Source organism: Phasianus colchicus, chromosome 12 (assembly GCF_987193195.1).
Source record: "Phasianus colchicus chromosome 12, bPhaCol1.hap1.1, whole genome shotgun sequence".
In the NCBI taxonomy this organism is placed as follows: Eukaryota; Metazoa; Chordata; class Aves; order Galliformes; family Phasianidae; genus Phasianus; species Phasianus colchicus.
Genome location: NC_143447.1, coordinates 17,911,140 through 17,929,114, shown reverse-complemented (window position 1 = coordinate 17,929,114; position 17,975 = coordinate 17,911,140). Strand labels below are relative to the sequence as shown.

At 44.0% G+C, this 17,975-nt stretch overlaps 1 protein-coding gene across 6 annotated transcripts in view; it reads right to left on the bottom strand.

Annotated features, from left to right (window-relative positions):
• Positions 1-17,975, bottom strand: part of LRRK1 (leucine rich repeat kinase 1) — a 70,044-nt gene that overhangs the window by 33,752 nt on the left and 18,317 nt on the right. For all 6 annotated transcript variants that reach the window (XM_031587806.2, XM_090149113.1, XM_031587805.2 and 3 more), the window contains 11 exons: positions 17,614-17,777; positions 16,698-16,869; positions 15,985-16,164; positions 15,205-15,353; positions 8,478-8,704; positions 7,850-7,977; positions 7,421-7,584; positions 6,562-6,699; positions 4,328-4,440; positions 3,121-3,197; positions 80-209 (listed from right to left, as the gene is read on the bottom strand). In XM_031587806.2, coding sequence (XP_031443666.2) covers positions 80-209; positions 3,121-3,197; positions 4,328-4,440; positions 6,562-6,699; positions 7,421-7,584; positions 7,850-7,977; positions 8,478-8,704; positions 15,205-15,353; positions 15,985-16,164; positions 16,698-16,869; positions 17,614-17,777 — 1,642 coding nt within the window. The remainder of the gene's footprint in view (positions 1-79; positions 210-3,120; positions 3,198-4,327; positions 4,441-6,561; positions 6,700-7,420; positions 7,585-7,849; positions 7,978-8,477; positions 8,705-15,204; positions 15,354-15,984; positions 16,165-16,697; positions 16,870-17,613; positions 17,778-17,975) is intronic.

Here is a 17,975-nt window from a genome sequence, read left to right as displayed (position 1 = left end):
GGGTGGGGCTTCATAGAAGATTGGTCACTAAAACAACATGGAAATAACACTGCCTAGCTTTCCCAGAACGTGGACTTACTTTCCCAAATAAAGTTCTGTTAAACCTTTCAGAAGGCAAACGGACTGCGGGACGGACTCCAGCTGATTGTCATTCAGATAAAGGACTTCCAGAGAATCGCTCAGAAATGCTGGGAACTCCACAAAAGGACCTGAAACAAGACAGGAAACAAATTGCACCTTTAAAACACAACAAGAACCGAGGCTCTGTACCAAGAACCTTCACCTTCACTCTGCGGGCAGGACATGAAATCGTGTTCCTTGGCAGGAACCACCACAAAGCAGCAGCAGAAAAGCCAAGAGCCTTCAACAGAGATCAAACATCAACGCTCACATCCCAGTGTTTTAAAGTCAGAAAGGTGCACGTGCTTAAGGTGACAATCTCCAGGCCTCCAGGGTGTTGGAGGAGGAACCCCAGGCCTACTGTGACGACTGTACTTTGGAGCAGGTGTGGCATTTTGTTTCTCATTGCTGGTAGCACCTTGCAAACTGTCCCAACTCCTGCCGACCAGCTTGCAGTGAAACAGCGTGCCAAAGGCACGAGTGCTTCTCAGTGTGCTTTTTTCACGTTGAAAAAGGAAACCAAATTGGTCCAAATTTATGGCCAGGCCTTCACGTTGCAAACCGGAGCAACAGCGGTAAATCATGTCAGGAACAGCAGAGATGAAAACCCGAATTGCAACTGACAGACTGCTAACCTATGTCACCTCTAAAGCACTGCTTGCATTTGTCTCTCTGCTCTGCAAGGTCTCATAGAACTTCTGCCTTCCTATATGTCTGAGCAAAAAGCAGCTTATTTTGAGAGCAATCCAAGCAATAACAGAGACATTGCATGGCTGACTTGCTGTTGCTGGGGAGGATCAGACAAAGGAAAATTCAGTTGGTTCCAAAGACCATCATTTTGCTCCACAAATTACTCCAGGGAGAGCGGCATGAAAAGCTGCCATGAATTGTATTGCTGTCTTAAGACTGTCACATATATCTACCAAGAAGCATCCTAAACTCAAAGAAAATCAGGCCACACAGGAACATGCAGATTTTGAGCCTCTGATTAGGAAAGTACAAGCAGCACCATCTGCTGCCTCCAGAGCCTATAAAAGCAGCTCTGAGAGCTGATGTATATCCTTCCTCTAGGATGGACACAGTCGCACTTCCACCAAGATCTTCCCTCACCAAGAAGCACAATGAGGAACTGGAACTTGATTTAACAAAAAAAAAAAGTTTTTTTTTTTAATAGCATTCAAGGCCTGAGCTATGATCAGGAAGAAGTGAGATGGAGCCCCACTGTGTCTGCAGGCATCTGTTCTATACATGTCAGGACGGCTCGGTGTGGGCAGGGCGTCACAGCCTGCCTTTGAGTTTTTGAAAAATAATAATTCCTCTTTGGGATTATTTTAGGAGAACAGCAGGTTTATTCATCGATCCCATTTACTTCATTTCTGGCTCATCACTGGACTTAAACTTTTCATTGTTCCTCTTCAGCACGCAGCTAGGCACAGATTTAGTCCCTCCTGGACACGTAGGAGCAAGCACCCAAAATAGCTGCAATACTCAATTCACCAAAGAGTCCAAGGCGAAAAGGACTCTACTATACTGGAAGCAGGCTCAAGGTGTTTATGAATTGCAATTATTTATTCATGAGTTATTTATGACTTTCCTGGCTTGAGCTCAAATTTTCTTTTAAAGAACTTTAGAAAAATTAAAACAAATCCCATCTTGAAAATATATTTTTGGATGAGTAAACGCCACCAATGCCGTGTGCGTGCGCAAGAAGTTATTCTGAGATTTATCAATCAAGTATAGTGAGCATCCATTAATTACTTTCTTTAAATAATCTTGAGTAAATAGCTTTGTTGGTAAAAATCATGTGAAAACCTGCCCTCCACCTCGCTGGGAGATTTCTGTGAGCAGCTGATGTATTCCAGCTTCTGTTTTCTCTTGATGTTCCTTAAATTCTTGGCCACATCCTGTAGTCTCACCAAGCTATACTTGGCAAAGGAACAGAGAGAAAAAGATGAGCTGGCTTTGCTCTGTCTCTGTGGCTATTCAACGTAGCACCAGCCAGGTAGGTTACTCCAAGCCCTGCTGCAACCTGCAGCACCCTCAGGCAGCTCTGGGTTGCACCAGGCCATCATCAAGGATTTCAGATGGTAACAATGCAGAGTCCAGCCCTTCCTGCCTTACGTAGAAGAGTTATGCCGGGTTTGCAACGCACAGAAATCCCCATAAAGGCAGCAGTTCCTTTTGTAGCTGGTTTTAGCTCTGCCTGCTGCTCCTGCCTTCATGCCCCCTTGGGAAATGCTGTGGCACTGGACAGAGGAGGTCTGACATCTATCTTCAGACTCCACAGATAAGCACGATTCACACAGCTGTACATTTTCCCTTACTGTAACCTAGTGCACTCACCAGATTTACCTATTCACATTGATGCAGATGCACATTTTTGGGGGGAATTCACTAGGAAAGCATTCTCAAAGACGCTTTAGAACAAGCTATTCTCCAGGCCGTCGAGAGTGCTCTCCAAGTGATTTACAATAAAACAAACAAACAAAAAGAAACAGAGATGAATCCCACAGCGAGCAGGAAGCCGTAAAAATATCCTCAAATACTCCTTTGTTCTCTGTGAGATTTCATGTGCACAAACACAGGACATCTCTGCTCTGCCACAAACCTCAGGTACAAATCATAGAGACAGGGCAAAATGTGCGTTTACACAACCAACAACTGAGACAATCCTAAGAGTAATAACACTAATTATGGGTTAATTTCCCTTCAATACACCAGTTAGCGCTCTGGCTGTAAAGAGTAATCATCACGAAAAGAATAAAAGCTCCACGAAAGGAACAGGTTTCACCTTTTCATCTTTCTTTGCTGATGGTATCAACCAGCTGCACCACTTTAGGAACATTTTATCTAGGCACATTTCCTCTTTCTTTAAATGCCGTTGCACTTAAAGTTGAGGCTGAATTTACGCTTATTTCCCTCAGCCAAACTCCACAGATCCCTGCTGCTTCACAGCCCCCCTCAGCCCACGCTCAGCATTTGCTCTGCTACGCCCCTTACCTGCCTCTGGGCCTCCACGCACCCTGCTCCTCGTTGTGAAAAAGGGAATCCGCTTTGTTTTATATCCCTCGTCATTCCTGTGAGCAAAACAGAATGGCAACGTGTGGAAAACTGAGCTTGGATGTGGCAGGTGGGAACTGCGCTGGAGCTCCGTGCCCAGGAGAGGTGAGAACAGGTGAAAACTGCTCTGTCCCCACTGGAATCTGTGGGATGCCCAGTTCAGCTCTTACAGGTTCCTGTCTGGTTTTGATAGGACTGAAACCCACTGAGCAATCACAGAGCTAAACTCCACCAACACTTGTCCAGGCTCTATGGCTTTCTTCTGGCAAACGAACAGAGCTCTGCAAGGCAGTGCTTTCAGCTCCCAGGGTGAGAGCACTTGACCTGCAGCTTTATGGGTGTCAAGGTTAAGTAGCCTGTCAAACAGCAAATTGAACAAGCTTCAGGAAGAGCCTTAGAGAACTGACCTGCTGCCACTCCCTGCTCTCAGCAGAGAGTTTCTGACAAGACAACCCAACAACGTGACTCTGGAAAGATGCAGAGACACTCACAGAATGGTAACATCCTTTTAGCAGTGGGCACAGCAACTCACGAGAACTCCAGAAAACTTGCTGGGCAGCCTCCCAGATGAGAAGATTAAAGTTAAGTGCAGTTCTGGAGAAGACTGGGGACTGTTAAATCTCTATGCTAAACATCCCTGCTGAAATTGCTAAATAGAAGAATATCACCTTTATATTGGATGACCTTATTAACGTCACTACTCCCTATAAACTCGCAGCTGGCTTCCATGTAAAAAACAAAGATTTTTCATCTTTTCCAAAACAACACTCCCACGCTAACTGCGTGCTATAGTCCAGCCAGATGGTTCATGGTTAAAATACGCTCCCCAAAACTACACTTTGCAGTGATGAACCATACACAGGGTTAAAGAAATTTTTGCATGCTCTGAAATTAAACTGCCACTATCAGTAATCTATCCATTTAATAAATGATATAGCGTGCTAAGTGCCCAAAGAAGCAGTAACGGGTAATTCATCACTGTCACAGACACACAATGTACTTGGAGACATGGTATGCAGATATCAATGCCTTCTATGCAGGTAATTAATTCACTACTCACACCCTTTGCATTACAAGAAGGATCAGCTTTGCTGTTATTTCTTCAGCTTTTGTTTTCTTTGATATTTTTAAAGCAACCAACACTTACTTCCCAAGCTGGTTTTTTGAAAGATCCAGTGATTTAAGCTGCTTGCAATTCCACTTATCTTGCGAAGGTAACATAGTTAAGTGATTTCCCAGCAACTTCAGGGACACCAAAGCCTAAAAAAATAGCTTGCAGTTAGAAGACAAAGTATCCCAAACACCCAGAAAGAGTTTTTTCAGCATGACTTTTCAAAACTGAAACACAACGTACACCTTTTTCCATCAGTACACCCTGTCCAGCACGCCTAGCATGCAAAAAAAAAATTGTCTCCAGTAAGTTTATCTTTTGTGCAAAGCAATGCCAACATTGGTTTGTGGACATTATTAGTCAACTTGCTGACAGATTCAATTGGAAACAAACCTTTTAGGAGAGCATTTATTCTTAGTAAGGAAATCATTACAAATGGAAAAGAACAGTATGATCTATATATATAGTAGGCCACGTAAGGACATGTGTGTGCAAGCTCATGTCAGAGTGGGCTTATATCTATTGTGCAAGATGAAAAATGTGAACTACTTCAGACAAGGAAAGTTTGTAAGTGCTTTGTCAGTGTATCTATACACAGAATTTCCCACCAGGTTTATTCTATGAGGGCTCCCATGAAAACGGAGATAAGCAGACTAAATTATCTCGTGCCCTAACTACAGCAGTATTAATGAATTATACCCAATGGAAATCCTGTTTTACTAGCAGAGCCTTAGGCTTCAAGTGTGTCAAATGTTTTCTATGCTCCACACAACGTAAAAGGCTTACGACCCTTTTCATTAAGGAAGATGAAGAAGCCAGTCTCCTGGCCATCCCTTTTCCTCAAATGGAAAAAGAGGAGGCATCCATGCGACATGGACACCCAGCAGCCCTACGGTGGAACTGCCATGCAGCGTGCTCCCTCTAGTGACACGAGAGGGGCAGCACTGGGGAAGGCAAAGTGAAACAAAACTGCGAATATGTCGAGGGAACAACCAGGGGAAAGAGCTGGTGAAGCGTGCAGACTTGAAAAACCCTCCCTGTCCTCGCGTCCTAACAGCCAATGCTTTTAGCATCAGCTAGCTTTCTGCTGGCTCAAGCCTCCCATTGGAAGGAAGGCCCAGTCCTCCCTTGGCACCCGGTGCACAGCTCTCTCCAAGGGTCAGCAGGGGGCTGCTCCATGGCAGAGCTTCAGAATTCTCTCCCGAAATATCCCTGAGCAGGGGCTGAAGGAAAGGGTTTGTTCTGCATGGCCTAGCTGCAATGCTTCGTTCTCAGCCAGCTGTGTCCATGCTACACATTGCCCACAAATGCTGACCAAAGCTGCTCTCCGTGAGACCTAACAGCCTGGTGAGACCCTATGCAATACTTATGTGATTCTCCATAGGGGGAAGATGGTTACTTCTAACCAGCTGTGACTCTTCATGACTCTAACAGGAGATGGACAGCCCTTGTTTTGCAATTGCCTCCTCTCTCTCATCTCTAACTTCTTCATTTTGCTGCCATTCAAGAAGGGAATGAGCGCTTCTAGATGTGAGCTTCCTTCCAACCTGCTGCCACAGCACGCAAAGAGGCCTCTGGTATCAGAGACAAGGAACTGCAGCATCCAGATCAGGCTGCCTCAGCCAGTTCATGACATGGTAAAGCTGACCAGCATCTTATCTGAACAATTCCAGGCAGGGAGAGAAGCTAACTAGGCTTGGAACTACGTTCCCACTTACTGGAATTATTTTAATGCATAAAGAAAAGTTTTGGAGGCAACAGCTCAAAGGATTCATTCAATTCCAGGAGAAATACCAATAGAAAACAAATGGTAACCAGAACGGAAGCACAAATCTGTAAAGATCATTAAAAACAACAGAGGGAGCAAATGATCCTCAGCACTCTTCTGGGCAGGAGCAAGAGGTACCTTTGCAGCAGGCTGCCAAGGTCCAAATTGGACATGGATACAAACCATCACTTCTGCATCACTTCCTCTGAGGCCAGCAGTGCAAGAACTGCCAAACTTCTGCACAAATAATAACCTGTTCCTGTCTACACGACCTTGAGATCCACAGGCTAGAAGGGAACCTTGGAGGAAACCCCCAAGTTCTGCTTTGTTTCAAGTTAAAACTCTGCAAAGCCACAAATTCTGAAGAATTCTGAAGTAACACTGCGAGCTCCGATGGGAAGAATTATTTATTTGCACAAGACCAAAGATAAGAGGTGCCAACCAGCTTCGCCAAGGGCATTCAAACATCCAGTTTTCAAAGGTGGGAAGAAATGATGCTTACTTCAAGCTGAAAAAGCCCTGGTGGAACTTCTTTTAGTGAATTCTCAGAAAAATCCACTTCTCTGAGGTGATTTTTCCAGAAAACAGTGAATGTGTCAGGTAGGGATTCCAGCAAGTTTCTGGATGCTTTGCAACATTTCTGGAAAACGTAAAAGAAAAAACACCCAAGCAGTAGTAATTATCTCTTTAAAAAAAAGAAAAAAGAAGGTCAGCTGTCAATTACACATTAATTCCAGATGATTTCTTCAGGTATTTTGATCTAAATAAATTCCTGTGCATGAAGGCATGTATTATTTGCTGAGGAGATGCATTTACATAACTGATGATCAAATTCTTTGTTCAGCAAGAAAATATTTCAAAAGTTGTTTGGAAAATAACACCCATTGGCTTTTCATCATAAACTCTTAACTAAAGCGTGCTGTTCTGCCATCAATAGGGTCTTATTATTATGGGAAAACATAATGACAAGGATAAAAGCATCAGTGACGTGCAGGCATAAACTCCCCATGTTATCCATTGGTTTGGGCAAAGTTAACTTTAGACAAAAGCTGATCATTCAACAAAAACAATCCTAAAAACACTTCAGCTCATACGAACTACAAAGAAAATTAATCTAAGACGTTTTTCTAGACTTCCAGCAACGTCATCAACATTTACAGAAAGAGGCAGAACCTCAGAAAGACCTGCTCCGAAACTTATAAACCATATCTTGCAGGGGTAATCCTAAAGAAACAAGATACCCCTTCAGCCTAAAACATCTGACAGCTTCATAAGTATTGCTATATACATATATATATAAAAATTTGCACAATTTCAACAGCTTTTACAGCCTCTGACTCTGACAGAGCAGCATGACTTACCAAGGGGCAGGCCCAGGGGTCTGGAAACACTTTCAGCTGATTTCGGGAAACATTCAGTATGTTTAGGGACTTGAAGCAGTATAGAAAAACCGTTGGAAGTTCCACCAACCTGTTGTCAGAGACGTCAAACTCCTGCAGCTTCCTTAAGCCAATCCAATTAGTTGCTAGAAAACACAAAGCATTGCAGACTTTGTAAGCAAAGTGACAGCATTCTGACCCAGCAAGATGCTGAATACTTGCTAGATAAGAGCTAAAAGACATTGTGAGTGATTAAAAATAAACAGGCCTTTTCATGTACTTTGGACAAAGACTTGGGAGATGTTAAGCATCTGCTGCTAATACTGGCTTTTAGCTGTAATAACAACAGTTTGGGGTTCTCCTCCCCAGATCAGGCCTTGAAATGGAAGTGCAACAAGGGACTGTACGTACTGTTTTCCTCGTCAAATAACTTCTCCATATAGTTTTTGGCAGCGTTGAGTTTTTTAAGGTTTTTAAGATGTAGGAATCCAGAAGGGAGAGTAGAAAGTTTGTTGCTGGATACATCAACCTCAAGTAACCTGTGATTACAGAAGACACTCAGTCAGTTATCAGTAAAATGTTAGCAAGACTCCTGTTGCCATAGGCATCCATTTTATCAGGACAACTTTAGGTGTGGATGAAAGCAGCTGGAGTGCATCTCACAGAGCAAAGCAAAAAACTCTATTTAGAAAATTAACCCTATCAGGGAAACAACAGCAGTTTGAGATAACTGACATCAAATATCCATCTGGTCAGCTCAGGGCTGAGATTCTCCTCACGAAGGAATGATGCTCACCAAAACCGGGCAGGAGCAGAAGCAGCATGAGACAATGAGGAATAAGGTCTGAAATTCCCTACAATTGTCCTGACAACTAAGCGTGTGATGCTGAGAACGGCAAAGGGCAAATCTTCAGTTCAACTTTACAACAGGCAGAAAAACAACCAAGAAACTCCTGTCTCTGCTTTTCATAGAGGCAGTTTTCACACTTGCACCTGCTCTCCGTAAGGGCTTGGTTTGCTGTGGGCATCCAGCACACACCTTGTACATATAATCTCATCGGATGACTGTACGCTGGGTAACTCTGCCAGCTGATTGTCAGCCAGGCTGAGCTTCCTCAGGTTCATCAGGCCCCATGGGACCACGGATGGAAGGGAGACGAGGCAGTTGGCAGACAGATCAAGCTCTGTTATCTGACAGGAGATATCAATCAGCCAGTCCAGATCCACCCAGGGCAGTTTGAGGTTTGACCAGTTCACGCACAAAGCCTGCATATGTCAAGAAAAGAGAAAAACACATTAGTAAAATCTTGCTTGCTCTCAGTCTGTTACACCACTGGGAATCTGGCAGATCACAGCACAAGCTGTAAACATTTTGCTCACTTTCCAATCTGCTTCTAGGAATTAAACTGACTCAGAGATGAAGTCATGCCTGGATATCAGCAGCCTGCACTATAGAGTCACTCAGTGACTTCACTCCAAAGACCACGACTGAGCACATGCAGGGGACCTGGGCCACACACTGCCCCACAAAGGAGGGCTGCCATGGCCTGAAACCACCCAGAGCTCCACAGACAGATTCTCAGGCACTGCTCTTCCATTGTAATCTTCCAGCAACAGCAGCCCAGAATAGCTGGGGCAGGTTAAGACTTTGCAAAGGAGCATCTGGGACAAGCAAATGTCTTATTGTGAGGCACTTCTCAACAACAGAAGTTTGTTGAGTGTTATTAAGCAAGGTACTTTACTAAGAGGCATGATTTTGGCAGTTGTCACCTCCTTTCTAGGTAACATTCTGCTGCTTTTGACAGTAAGATGAGGAAGCTGTTTTATCCTCTTATGGAAATAAAAAACAGAAGTTGTTGTGAAAGGCAAAGCTATTTACTTCAGTCTCCAGCTCAGACAGGAGAAAACATGAACACATAATAGTCATCAATGTCAGGAAACAAACCAAGCCTTCATTTACAAAGTCTTTCCACTGTCTTCCAGGAAGATCTACATTTCAAACGACTCCCTTTCACACTGCTGTTCCCAAAATGTTTTTGTAAACTCAGTGTTTTTGGCATCTCTCTCCAATATGGAAGCCTCGATGAAGCAATTGTTAATTCACCACCAGGAGGCAGCAAGGACCTGACAGCAAGTTTAATTTGCTTTCAGTTTGCAGTATTTAACTCTGAAGCTTTTTAACCCTAAATTTTAAATGAAAAGGAACGCATTTGGGAAAGGGAGAAGGAAAGGGGAAAAAAAAAAATGTACTGCAGATGCTTTCTTGCCACTCAAAACTCCAGGTAACGGAAGCTGCATGGTTTAATGTCTAGGAGGATGGAATAAAAGGTAGAAAGTTGTACTTTTTAGAAAACAAAAATAATTATGTTACTATCTTACTATGACATAATGCTTCTCAGAGGTTCACAGTGAAACCTTAGGGTGGCCCAACAGATACGAATGGAAATACTGTGCTCATAGCATCACTGGGGAAACCAAGGCAGAGAACGAGCTGTTTATCTAAAGCTCCATTCACCACCATGCTGCAAGGCATCCGTTTCAAACAGGCCAAGCCAGCTATCATGAGAAATCAACTCCAGCAGAGTTACTGTGTGCATCTCTTACATCAAAACTCTGCTCTGCTGTTAGATTTTCCATGTCTGTATGTTTAACGGCTTCCTGCTTACAAAACCTTGCTTAAAATTTTGTAGGCAATTTTCCCTCGGCTGTAAAAGCCCAGGAGCGAGCAAGTTGACATCCCTGGACAGCAATCTTGTGTGATTTATGCTGTAAAGGAAGCCATTTCTAGCCACTTCATGCTTCAGGAGGGATGCAGGGATGTGGAGCAAGTGCTAACAGGCTGGAATATTTTTCTGGCATGAGGAAACCTTACTGGAAAGAGCACATTTGTGCTGAGACACTTGACTCATTTTTCCTTGTGCTTTGAATTATCCCAAGAATTGAAAACAGCAGCCAGCCCCTGAATCCAGGTAATGCAGAAAGCAGTTCTACACTATGAAGCCTCAAGTGGTGCCTGTCCAGCCACTCAGGAGCATGCTCAAAGCACCTGTAGTACTTCTATTTTTCATTGTAGAGAATTCTCAGCTGGTTGAGCTTCCAGCTGAAGTCACCAGAAACAGATTTGCTCCAGCTAGAAGGAAGGTGTAAGAGACCCAGGTACCGAAAGCAGAATACAAGCAGTTTACTCAGGGATGCGAGAGATGCTTTAATGGGGAATTTGCCACTTTTAACAACTGACCTCGGCTGACAGAGCAGACTCCATCCTGCTCTGCTCCTTCCAGGAATGCAGACTGTTTTTGTCAAAAGCTATGCTGAGATCCAGCCAAGATGGAGGCGGGATAAACCACAATGAGTACGGGAAAATCCAAGATTTTAGGCAGCAGTTCCAGACATCTATGTGGTCTTGAAAACAACAGCTAGCAAGTAAGGGACTTCCCATTTACCCACACCATGGTCAAGACACAGAGTTTGGAACTGAGTTTTAACTGCTGACAGCACTGAGGGCTGTAGGAAGGTGGATTCATCTCACTCTCCCTATCAGAACCATCGCTTATGTTCTGTGATCACCAGCAGATGACCATGGATACACATCCATGACCAGAGCATCCAAGCCCCTGAATTATTCACATATTTATCTATACACGAAAAAGAAAATGCAGAATTGCAGCCAAAAGTCTGGGTGAATATTCCATCCAGCTGCCAACCCCAACTGCCACATTTCTCCTCTCTTCTCAAACTGCTCCCAGCAGAGCTACAATAAAGAATAATTTTTTTTTAAAAAAAAAGAGAACTGTCTGTGTTTATCCCCTCTCTCAGTTCCTGCCCTGTTTCAAGAAGATGCTCCCTACAGAGGCCCACATTCTTATTTTAGCACAAAAAAGAACTTGTCCTTGAGCAGACCAACCAATGCAGTAATATGAAGATTTGAAGATATGAAGATACACAGCTTGCTTTCAGCGGGTGCAAACAGGACCAGGAGGCTGCTTCTCTGATACTAATCTCTATTTTGCATTCGGATTACACGTATCATTTACTTCAAAAATGCAGTCCGGGCATCTAATGTGATAGAAGGATAACTGCAGAATTCAGATAGCGACTCCTAAAACCACAGACAAGATCATGAAATTCAACACACTGCAGGCTTGGTGTCCGTGTCTCTGCAAACCAGAGCACCAGCCAAGCCTCTTTATCTTACTTAGGGACAGAACACCAAACCTTTGTCTGAATCCAGATGTCAGATGAGAAATATGGATCCACTTGGCTCTGCGCTTACTGAAAATGTAATTACGTGAAAGCCTGGCAGCAATGCCATGAAGAGAGGGGATTTCTACCCCAACTCAACCATTGCCACTAGCTTCCAGATGCCAAAGGACTGCAGTGCTGAACCTGCAGAGTCCAGGAAGCAGCTCAGCCCTCCTCGGTTTGGTTGGTGGGCTCCATGTCCAAAGCAGACAGGGACACTGTTTGGCTCCTGGACATATTCAGCAGGACCAAAAAAAACCTCTGTAGAGACCTTTCTCCTGCCAAGATGATAACTTCTCAATTTGAGTATTGAAAACCGCATGGAAATCTTCTACTGCAATGATGTCAGGGGATGCAATGGATGGGAAATTGTGCAGAAGCAAGAAACCCCACTGCTTTTGGGCAAACAGTGAACTCCAAATACAAAAAAAAAAAAACAAAAACAAAACAACCAAGAAGCTTACTTCAATTTAAGGCTGTTTGGTGAGGCGATTAAAAAAGGCTGTTGTGCATTTCTCCCAACTGACATCATGTGCACCACCAGAATCGCACTCCTGCTGCAGGCAGGATATCCAGAGCGTGGTGATCTAATTCCTCCATCAATAATGCTGTTGTGAACCTCAAGTGGAACTGCTGCAGATTTCTTTATTGATGGTAACTGAGATTAGTCAGGCAGCGGATCAAGAAATCAGAGGTACACACACACACACAGCGCTTCTATGCCAGAAATCCTGGCAAAGCACTCCCTTGGGGAAAGGCAGCAGTTTAAGCTCTTTTCCAGTCCGTAATGGAAAAGCAAAAAAATCAACCATTGCACACACTGGAAAGTTAAATATCTCTGTGCTTACTACACACATATCAAAGTCTGGAATCTGCATGGAGCTGTTTTACTGCAGGGGGAATTTTCATCCTTTGCTACCTGTTCCTGTAAAAATGGAGCACTTCCCCTGTTTAGAATCATAGAATGGCCTGTGTTGAAAGGAACCACAATGATCATCCAGTTTCAACCACCCTGCTATGTGCAGGGTTGCCAGCCACCAGACCAGGCTGCCCAGAGCCACATCCAGCCTGGCCTTGAATGCCTCCATGGATGGGGCATCCACAGCCTCCTTGGGCAACCTGCTCCTGTGTGTTTAGAAAGGCTTGGTATGGGGTTAAAAATACAACAGGGGGAAAAAAAAAAAAAAAAAAAAAGAAAAGGAATAGTAGAAAAATGAGACGTCCTCTTGCCTCAGGAAAGGCAGCGATGTACAGTGTAAAGAGCAGCCTGGAAGGCTCTCCAACCACATTTTCCACGTAGTTGGTAGCGTGCACTACTGCAAAACCAACCGGAGGTCAACCGTGCAGTGCTTTCCCTCAGAGATAGCACAGATAGGATGAACTCTTTTGAGCCCAGTGCTCAGCATGCTCTGTCCCAGAGGAGGCTGCTGCCATCCAGCTGGCTGTCAGGCACACCACTGCCTCTGCATGATCCTTTTGCTTCTTCCCACTGCACAACGCATCGTGGCACTCACTTGGAAAGACTGACATCTATGAGCTCTATCAGTTTGCAATTGCCACTGAAGCCTGACTTCAAAAAATCATGACTGTCACCTCTCAGAGGGCTGAGCTCTGCAGGCAAACTAGGATAAATCTTCCTGAATTTGGGCCAGTTTGAAAAATCTAATTCAAAGAGAAAAGCCTGAATCTGCAACATATTGCAGATAAACAGCCTCTAGAAGAATCAAGGTCAAATTTCTGAGTGCCTGTTTCTTTAATGTTTATTTTTATTCTTTCTTCTTTTTAAACCGAGATCTTCGAGCAATTAGCTGATGTTTTAAGACTTCTTTGCTCAGGGTGTGACAAGAGCAAGGCTGAGTCATTTTTTACAGCAGCAAAGTTAAATATTGCCAGCGAGTTCACATGGAAAACAGATCTCTCCCCTATGATTCAAACATTTATTCTGAAGTTTATTCAAACTGAATTATCCCATTAGTAGGATTCTGTTTTCCTTCTAAACAGGCATGCAGTTTGATCAACTCCTGTCCAGAAACATCCCGGATTTAGCTGTCTATCTGTCATTAATACATAGAATGACATAGGAAGGGCTCTAAATCTCATGACTGAACCCAAATAAGTCAAGGTCATATATGTGGACTGTAGTCCCTACCATTTACATTGCTGTCTGGGATCCTGCAAGACGGCGTTGGCAGGAAAACAGAGAACAGAAAAGCTTGGAATGCTACGAAAATCTCTCTGCTTAGTTTCACTTGACACCAAAGCAGAATCAACATCCACAACCCCACTAGTTGAGCAAACAGATGCTCAAATGGCAGTGGGATTGATGCTGTCAATCCCAAAATTTCCCTCAACTCGGAGCTCTGATGCTCCTATTCAACTGCAGTTCATCTGTACATTGAAGGGGAAAATGGAAGATGTCTGATAACTAAAATGTGGGATAACGGTACAAACAAAATGCTACACACAGTCCTACAAAGCAGTAACAGTGAGATATTTTTCATTTCTGAATGAAAAATACTTGAATAATACAAGATTAAGAGAATGAAGAATGCAGCCTTATTATACAAAGATACAGAATAGTCACGAAATGTAATAATATCCTGCACGAAAACAATGCCACTCATCCAAAGATCTCACGTCACCATTACTATATATTAATCCTTCCAACAGCTATGATGCAAGAAATTTAAAATTCCCACATTTTATACTGGAAGAAGCATGCAAATATGAAGATGCAAATACGTTCCCCAATGAGTCAAAATGCTATCAGTGACTAAGTAGTCAAAAGATCTTGCCAGCCTAAAATGGCTTTGATTACTTTTTCTCGGCCTCTGTGTCCCATCACAAACCCATTTTGTGGGGTTAAGCGTGATCTGATCAAACGTGACACTCACAGTGCTGCTCCAGAAAGCTGAGGTGCCCTCAGTGAGTGATAGTAAAGGCTACCAGTTATCTTTTACTGATGAAGATTTGTGGTTGGGAGGAACGTACAGTTAACAGATGTAAGCTTGCTCTACCTATGCTCCAGCCAAGCCAAAGTCACACGAGCCTGTCTGCATGTGCTCTATCTGAGCTAAGAGACCCAGGGCAAGAGAAGGATTGATGTGCTCAACTAACACAGCCATGCTAACATTCCTGGCAGCACAAAACTCGTAACCAGGATGTACCACAGAAGCCTAATGAATGATTTACCTGGGATCACAGAGAAGCCTATAGCAGCGCTCATCTCCCTATAAGCAAAAGTCAATGATTCCTTTTCACAGCAGAAGCCTGGCTCACACATCAGTGTTAAAACAGCCAAGTGCAAGGTGCCACACAGCATCTTGCTGTGGCCTCATGGTTTACACCTTCCAATCCAGCACTGACACGACAGCCAACTTCACAGCTTGTGCTCTGAATGGGTGGCAAACCACAAGGCTCTCAGCTGAGAAGAACCACCCCGAGCCATGTGGTGCACAAACATAATTATTAACACGGTGCTCCTTTGAAAGAACATCTCCTCAGATGGGTAAATGGCTACTTACTGTTTTTGCTGGAGCACTACCTGGTAGTGGGCTGGTCTCGATGAAGTACTTCCTCAGAAGGTGCTTGCTGGACTCAGGGCTGTCCATCAGGATGTAGGAACAAAAGAAAGCCCCATTCCGCAGTAAGAACACAGCCACATCTTCATTCCCTTTGGAGAAAAGGCAGATTGTCTGTTCTCTGTTTCTCAAGCAAACGAATCAACAAGGAGCTGAACAGAAATCCTGGGAAATAACCACTTCTGAAAAAAACCATGGGGGTGTGAAAAAGGGAACTGAATATATGGACTATTTCCTCCACTGATAAGATTCAGTTTAGTCAAACTGAGACACCAAAGGCACTCTATATAAACATCATCCCAAGATCCATTTCCTTTCTCCTCTTTTCACCCCCCATCTTGTTAAATTACACACAGTTGTGCTTTGAAGTGTGAATTATTCAGCCTAAAGTCAAGCCTGTGTGCCACGGTATCTGCATCAGTAACGCTTTTGCTTGAAAGTTTTCTATTTTTGGAGGGTCGTTTCCCCAGGAGTTTAAAATTAATGAGGAAAGTTCAGTCTCTCAGCATTTGCAGGAATCTCACTAAGAAAGGCCCTGACTTCAGTTTGGCTAAGTCAAACGGTTCAGAGCCAATTCTGTTTTAATTTATCTTGCTGGAAATCCAGAACAATCCCAGACAAGCCAGCCCACACTAATAGTGTTCCCAGGTTGGAACAACTCAGCCTATTCCTTGAAAGACTTTGCAGAAGAGGGACAAAGCTTTGAGGCATGCAAATACATACCTGCTTTTATAGCAGCATACAGAGGCAACCGTATAAGAACTGGGAACTCATTCCTCCTGACTGCACAGCTCTCGGGGTCAGCACTGTATGCACGAATCAGCAGCTTCACTATGTCCAAATGTCCCTGCTGGCAGGCGATGGCCAGCATCCAGTTCAGGAGCTGTTGGCAAGTATTGGGACCTACCAAGAAGATAAGGCGTTGACTCAGTTGATGCCATTGTGCCGGACTCATCTGTAAATATGGTTGTGAAAAGACCTGATGCTCCAGGGTTGGCGACTCCCCCACCTCCCTGGGCAGCCCATTCCAACACAGGATGTGCTGCCAGCTGTGCAACCCAGGCTGTCACCCACCAGGCAGCCGTGCTGCACTCACTCCCAGCACTGCTGTGCCTGCACCATCAGCAGAGTGGGACGATGCTGTTTCCTGAAAATCCCCTAATTTCTCTGTGTGTTCTGGGACATCATCCAGCTGCAAGAACTGATGGGAATGAACTGCCTAAATGACAGCTTTGCAAACATACATGTTTTTATTCACGTATTTTTCTCCCATGGATAAAGTTCTCTTAAAACACAGCAGAGATTAGATCCCTCCATGATTGCATCCCACGACTGAGTTCCCTCATCTTTCAAGGGATGGGATAAAAATAAACATCTGCTCAAACCTATGGCAAACAGACACCGAATGAAAGGGAGAGGCAATCCAATAGTCTCACCACGCAGGGAATCCAGCAGTTCTTTCACAACATCCTTATGTCCAAAATAGGTGGCAACCACAGCTGCGTTGTCATCATTAGGTTCAGTTGGTAACACCACTAGTGCTTCCTTCAGTAAATACCTCACTGCCTGCAGATCTCCATATGCTGCTGCGATACCTAAAAGCTGACACTGGTAAAGAAAACACAGCAAAACAAACTCTCTGATTTTATTTTGCATCTCTGTGAAGGGAGCGAGCAGAGAAAGATAGCATTTCTAGAGCTATATATTTATCTGTGCTCGTGCAATTGCATACGTACTGTCACTATGGTTAACTGAGAACATCATAAACACCAGTAGTCACTGTAATTGTTATTGCTGTGTTAAGTAATTAGATTAATTAGCCAGTTTTGCTTGTTTTTTTTTTTTTCCTGCGTGACTTCAGTGCAAAAGCAGAGTGTGCTCACTGAATGTAGGACTGGGTTCCATGCTAAAGCAGCTTGCAATGCTTGCAAGGGCTCTGCCTGCTCTCTACCAGCATCCTGACAACACGAGCTGCAGTACATCCCTTAAAAATGAAGTTATACACGCACCTGAAAAGCAGGGCACATTAGCTGGAGGTCAGTGCTGTTTTCAGGTGGTAACACAGCCTCTCAATCAGAGCTGGCCTGCATTTGGAGAGCAGGCAGAAAAACCCAGGACTCTCTGCACCTGACGAAGCCAACACATCCCCACACACCCAACAAACTAGCAGCGTGGTGTGCAACATTGACCTCAGCTCCACCATTTGCTTCAATGTGGGATGTGGGATTTTCCCCCTGTGGTTCCAGTCCTCGATGCTGTTTCTATGTATGCTCTCCCCCGAGGTTCGTCTCACCTTTCTGATCAGCTTTCAAGGCCAGAAAGGCTTGAGAAGGAGCAGTGAGCCAACCCTACCTTTTCCACCTGCAGCGCAGTCTCCTCACACGACAACTTAATCAACTCTTGGGCTTTAGCGGCGTCTCCAGCTTTGTAAGCAGCCTGAATGCTTTCTGTCACGGGTGTCTGAGTTATGGAGACTTCGCCAACCGTGGACTGTTTGCCACCCATGCCCACAGTTCCTATAGCAAAAATAGAAGAGAAGAATCATGAAGAAGTCCCTGACCATTACTCCTGTACAGCTACAACCCCGATGCGTTCTGGCAATACAAAAAGTGGAGAGTTATCTTCAGCAGAATGTTTACCACATACCATTTTTTAAAAAGAGGGAAAAAAAAAAAGTTGACACTAACTTTTCTGGTATAGGAAAGTGATTGTAT